This window comes from Pelmatolapia mariae, linkage group LG6 (genome assembly GCF_036321145.2).
Source record: "Pelmatolapia mariae isolate MD_Pm_ZW linkage group LG6, Pm_UMD_F_2, whole genome shotgun sequence".
NCBI lineage: Eukaryota > Metazoa > Chordata > Actinopteri > Cichliformes > Cichlidae > Pelmatolapia > Pelmatolapia mariae.
In genome coordinates this window covers 5752882-5758952 of record NC_086232.1, presented here as the reverse complement: position 1 = coordinate 5758952, position 6071 = coordinate 5752882, and the positions used below count along the sequence as shown (strand labels likewise).

At 40.6% G+C, this 6071-nt stretch overlaps 1 protein-coding gene across 1 annotated transcript; it reads right to left on the bottom strand.

Moving 5' to 3' along the window:
- Nucleotides 1-344: 344 nt before the first annotated feature.
- acta1a (actin alpha 1, skeletal muscle a) lies at nucleotides 345-5329 on the bottom strand. Its single transcript, XM_063475728.1, has 7 exons — nucleotides 5030-5329; nucleotides 3743-3882; nucleotides 3213-3537; nucleotides 1557-1718; nucleotides 1215-1406; nucleotides 921-1102; nucleotides 345-808 (listed from the first exon to the last, which is right to left on the bottom strand). The coding sequence occupies exons 2-7, from the start codon at nucleotides 3869-3871 to the stop codon at nucleotides 665-667; spliced, it is 1134 nt and encodes a 377-aa protein (XP_063331798.1). The 5' UTR covers nucleotides 3872-3882; nucleotides 5030-5329; the 3' UTR covers nucleotides 345-664.
- Nucleotides 5330-6071: the final 742 nt, after the last annotated feature.

Sequence of the window (6071 nt, the reverse complement as noted above, 5' to 3'; positions counted from 1 at the left end):
TGTCACAAGACTTTTAACACCTCATAAAGATTACTATCAGTGATGTTTCACTGCTGTGTTTGGAGCTGGATGACTTAAATTTTTTTTTTTTTTTTTTGGTATGCTGCCGCATACGTGTATGTAAATTGTAGACTAGGTTAGGGTTGATATATGTGGTAATAAATTATTGTTTACAGATTTTATTCAAACAAAGTTTATGTGCAGTCTCTTGTGTGAGAGTCATAATGTTCAGAATATAATGGAAAAATCCAAAAGACCAGTAAAATAAAATGAACAAACATCCACAAATATTCTGAATCAGAATGAGCAGACAACACAGTCACACTTGAAAAAAATCTTTGGCTTTTATTTGCTTTGATGGATTGTTTCTTTTTTGGTCTTTTTGTTCTTGTTTCTTTGAATTTTTTTTAAATGTAGTTGGTCCGAGCTGGTGTGTGTCGTACCTCGAAGCCAACACTCATATATGCACACCAATCTTCATTTACATTCAAAACAGGACATACATAAAAGAAAAAATAAATAACTTATGTACAAGTTAGATGTGACATGATCCTCGCTGGTGGAAATCAAAGGTCTCTCTATGAGAGGATGAAGTTTCACAGTTCTAGGACAGCAGCATCTTACTGCTCCGGATCCTGAACCTGATGCTTTGGACGCATCATGTTTAGAAGCACTTGCGGTGGACGATGCTGGGGCCGGCCTCATCGTATTCCTGCTTGCTGATCCACATCTGCTGGAAGGTGGATAGAGAGGCCAGGATGGAGCCGCCGATCCAGACTGAGTATTTACGCTCAGGGGGAGCAATGATCTGCACAAGTAGAAGAAAATGAGACAAATTTTATTGCCTGCTAGCACCTCAGATATCATTGTCATAGTATGTAAGGTGAGTGATCTTGTGCCAGTCAGTGTTGCTTTTGTACCTTAATCTTCATGGTGCTGGGAGCCAGAGCTGTGATCTCCTTCTGCATGCGGTCAGCGATACCAGGGTACATGGTGGTCCCGCCAGACAGCACATTGTTGGCATAGAGGTCCTTACGAATGTCAATGTCGCACTTCATAATACTGTTGTAAGCTGTCTCATGGATACCAGCGGACTCCATACCTGTGTAGATGTACAGCAGAGAGGTTCAGGTTAAACACAATGAAATGACAATGTGATCTTTCAAAGGAAGGTTGTTACACTGTCTCAGATGAATAGTGTTGATGCTACGCACCGATAAAGGAGGGCTGGAAGAGGGTCTCGGGGCAGCGGAAACGCTCATTGCCAATGGTGATGACCTGACCGTCAGGCAGTTCATAGCTTTTCTCCAAAGAGGAGGAGGAGGCTGCGGTTGCCATCTCATTCTCAAAGTCCAGAGCAACGTAACAAAGTTTCTCCTTGATGTCACGCACAATCTCACGTTCAGCTACAAACAGAGGGCAAAGGTCATAATTCAAGTTGCTGCAGAGTAGAATAATAAATAAATGAAAGATGAATAAAATAATTTTATCCAAGTGAGCGAAAAGACGTAATGTCCTGAGTTTTAACCATTTGGTTTTATTTTGTGCTATTTTACCAGTTGTGACAAAGGAGTAGCCGCGCTCAGTCAGGATCTTCATGAGGTAGTCTGTGAGATCCCGACCAGCCAGGTCCAGACGCATGATGGCATGAGGCAGAGCGTAACCCTCATAGATGGGTACATTGTGGGTCACACCATCACCAGAGTCCAGCACGATACCTGAGAGCAGAAACAGAAGAGTTATGGAGAAGCTGACAGAGGTTTCTACCTGACGCATGTGAGGAGTCACATGAAAAGGTGCAGAGTGCTAACAATCACTGCTTCTTTCTAATGTCCACATTTGTTTTTTTCACTGGAAGGCTTAAAAGACAGTTTTAAGTATCTTTTTTGTCCCAAAAATCAACCCCAAAACATCCAGTTTACATTAAACAAAATGAAAAAAAAAGCAGCGTAGTAATCATTTATTTGTTTTAACAATACAGTGCATTCCACAATGTTTGGGACAAACACTCTGCAATTAATTTGGGACTGAAGTGCAGACATTCAGCTTTAGTTCAAGGGATTTTACAAAGATTTTGTGTGAACTGTTGAAGTATTACTGCCATTTTATACACAGTCTCCAATTTTCAGAGATGCAGAATTAATAGGAAATTTGACTGACAAGCAGCTTCATGGCAAGTTGAGGCCTGCTCCCTTGGCACAAATGAAGAATTCATAACATCGGAAGCTATTTCAAAGTGTTGAATTTGTATTTTATAGTTTTTCAGTGTAATTTTAATGTAATTTTAAATATGATCCCCATACAAGTCAGTAAAGCCAATATACCACTGAAATATACCTGTCATAGAGACAGCATGATAGGAGGGAAACAGCTAATGATCCCAAGCATGGTGGAGGCAGCGTTGTGGCATGGATATGTATGGCTGCCAGTGGAACCGGGCCACTAGTGTTTATTGATGATATGACTGCTGATAAAAGAAGCAGAATAAATTATGGAGTTTACAGGGCTATAATCGCTGCTCATATTCAGCTAAATGCTGGTCAGACAGACAAAGAGCAAATGGATAATGACTCAAAGCATGCTGCAAAAGCAAGCCAACAGTTACTCAAGCTAAAGAAATGAGATATTCTTCAATGGCCAACTCAGTCACCTGATTTCAACAGAGCAGGCTTTTCTGTTATAAAATACAAAACTGCAGAGAATGCAGAGAAACCCAAACAGGGAGCATCTGCAGTAAAGGTCTAGCAGAGGAACTCAAGGGAGGAAACACAACATTTGGTGATGTCCGTAGGTTCTGGACTTCAGGTAGATAGTTGTTGCAATATTAAGTATTAAAAAGTGTCTTTATACTTAAATTAATGTTAGTTTGTCTCATTAATGTTGAACCTCTGAAAATGGGGCACTGTGCATAAACAGTGTTCATGTCAAACTTTGGAAAACTTCTTCAATTAAAGCTAAAAGTCTGCACTGCAATGACATATTGATTGTTTTATTTACAATGCACTGTGGCGTTGTAGCGATGCAAAACTACAAAAAACTGTGGCTTTGTTCCAAAACAATATAGACCGCAATGTATAATCCGCAAATAATTTTGGTGATAAATTGACAGTCTAATATTGATATTATTGATTTTTCTTAAGTGTTTTTTAAATAAGAAAGAAATACTGTGTTGAAGACAAGGAAGCTTGTATTTCTGTGAGGCTCAGACTCACCAGTGGTACGGCCGGAAGCATAAAGGGACAGGACAGCCTGGATGGCCACATACATGGCAGGGACATTGAAGGTCTCAAACATGATCTGGGTCATCTTCTCCCTGTTGGCTTTGGGGTTAAGGGGGGCCTCAGTCAGCAGGGTGGGGTGTTCCTCAGGAGCTACGCGCAGCTCGTTGTAGAAGGTGTGGTGCCAGATCTTCTCCATGTCATCCCAGTTGGTGATGATGCCGTGCTCAATGGGATATTTCAGAGTCAGGATGCCCCTCTTGCTCTGGGCCTCATCACCCACATAGGAGTCCTTCTGACCCATACCGACCATCACACCCTGAGGAGGGGAGGAAAGCAAGTTAGGTCTGAAATTTATATTTACTGATGTCTGTATTTAATTTGTTGTAATATAATGAGTCCAAGAGTTTCAAACAGCAATTTCTCTGTAAAGAACTAGGCCTATGATACACTGCAAGGCACGTAAGAAAAAGAAAAGCAAGATTGAGTTTCCTTTTTTTGTGAAATTTATTGCCATTGCATACCTGGTGACGGGGGCGACCAACAATAGAGGGGAACACAGCCCTGGGAGCATCATCTCCAGCGAAGCCAGCCTTCACCAGGCCGGAGCCATTGTCGCACACAAGGGCGGTGGTCTCATCGTCGTCACACATGTCTGCGGATTCTGGAGGAGGAAAGTCAAATGTGATGAATTTCTGTACAGCAGGATTACTCAGCAGCACTTAACACACTGAACAGCACACCAGTTGCATGTTAGATATTAATTTAATTTTCTCTTAATAGACAAATTATTTTAACGCTAATACTAGTGTCACTTTGTTGAGTATGTTTTGTTGCCTTTTTTAATTTTGACTAAAAACTCAACAGCCTACTGTTTTTAATCTGAAAGCTTTAGGTTGATGTTAATTCCAAGCAGTTTTTTAATTGTAATAACGTTTTGGTTTCTTTCTTTTGTTATATAATACACATAAATTATTACACTAAAATGAACTAAATGACCAAAAAAGTGTATGACACTGTGCTTTACTACCACTGACTCCCCTGTTCTGTTTCACTAATAATCACATGCTAATAACTATAATTTCTCCTCGTCTCCTCTCTCAGGCCTCCAGTGTTTAGATTGTGTCATAACAATTTACACAACCTGCCAGGACACAAAGTCATTAAGCTGCAAACAGAAACGCTATTAAATCCCCATTAGTTTAATGATGCCTTCAAATGTTCCCCATAAACTTCAAAATCTGGTTTTGTCTTTTCTTGATATGCATTATAGTGCCCTTGTAAAGGAATCATCCTTCAAAAGTTGCTTTAAATAGTATATGTATTGTTGCTGGATTCAGTGTTTTCTATTCACTAGTAAACACTCTGAAACTAAAGCAAAAAGCACTGATGTGCTGATATGTGTCAACTAACGTACTTGTAACTAATTATCATAAATATTAGTAAACGAATAGACATGTCAGTTTTATTACAGCATTTGTTATTATCACTTTTCATCATAAAATGTTAAAATACACATTGTATTCCAAGCTAAAGTTACAAGTGTTACAAATCTCTAACAGCATTTGAACACAACAGATCTAGCCCAGGCTTTCCATTAACTACCTGTCGCAACAAAAGCTGAGCTTAAGCAGACTGTGGTTCACTGCCAGCTCCCTTCACTTAACCATTAAATCCAGATTATTCTCCATCTGTCTCATTCACTTAACCTAGCAAGAAGGCAGTCTCCATTAACAGTAACTCCACCTAACTACTGCTACAATTATTAACCCTCTCTCCACCCGGGAACCTCTCTCCTCCAAGCCGCTTACCTCTGCGTGTCTCAGGCTGTCACTGAGGGAACCTTGTTGGCTGCTTGCTCCAGCTGGTGTTGGGGTGACAGGCTACGACCACCGCGGTCCTTATATACACCTTGTGCTCCATACCACCCGGAGAGCTTTTTTTTCCTCCTCAGCAGACAGTAGTTTGGAATGTCCGAGTATTCGATAGGAATTCAACTGGCCCTTCGTCCATATTTGGTCGCGCGCGAGGGTCGTCGCATGCATGCATGTAGAGCCTCGCGGGCCAGCTGGGCCATATATGGAGAGGAAGTCCCCGCGAGGCTGCCGCGGAGCGCACGAGCCCGTGTATGGAGCTAGACCAGAGCGACGCACCGACCGTCACCTGTAGAATAACTGCTGCTACTTACACAAACGCACAGTACACGCACACAAACCATTCAGTACTTCAAAGCTTTTTCATTTTTTAGTGTTTCATGTCTTATTAGTATTTTAACCGAGGAATGACTTTTTTGTGTTTTAAGTGAAGGCATAACGAAAGTGACAGTTAAAAAAACAGAAAACAAACAGCACATTAAATGAGAAGTGGAAGAAGATAAAATTCAAAGCTCAAGCATCTGATTTATCACAGGAAGTGTGAATTTTTAAAGGAAGTGCAAATTTATTATCCGAATAAAAACACTAAAAAGTAAAAAATGTTGCTGTAAATGTTACAGGACCCCCCCCCATGTAATACTTTCTACTTTTACTGAGCACTCAAAGCACTTTTACACTTACATAATGCTCTGATACCCATTCACACGCCACTGTACTCTAAGCACTTTAAGCACTTTTTAGCTATCATGCACACACTGATGAGCGCATCAGGGGCAATATGGGGTTCAGTATGTCATCTAAGGACACTTCACAGATTGCAGAAGCTGGGGATTAGCAGGTGACCCATTCTACCTCTGGACACGTCCCCAAATGAAAGTTTAACAGGACAACTCAGGACAATTCATATTAGAAAAAAACAAACTTTATCATTGTCATTACGATTAGAGATTTATTTTCAGCTTTTGCCTGAGATTTGTCC

What these genes read in the sequence shown, in the direction of transcription:
- acta1a (XM_063475728.1), bottom strand. Translation starts at nt 3,871, where the DNA reads ATGTGTGACGACGATGAGACCACCGCCCTTGTGTGCGACAATGGCTCC. An exon ending in CTACTCCTTTGTCACAACTG is followed by an intron (nt 1,407 to 1,556) that starts GTAAAATAGCAC and finishes CTCTGTTTGTAG; the next exon opens with CTGAACGTGAGATTGTGCGT. An exon ending in CTTCCAGCCCTCCTTTATCG is followed by an intron (nt 1,103 to 1,214) that starts GTGCGTAGCATC and finishes ACATCTACACAG; the next exon opens with GTATGGAGTCCGCTGGTATC.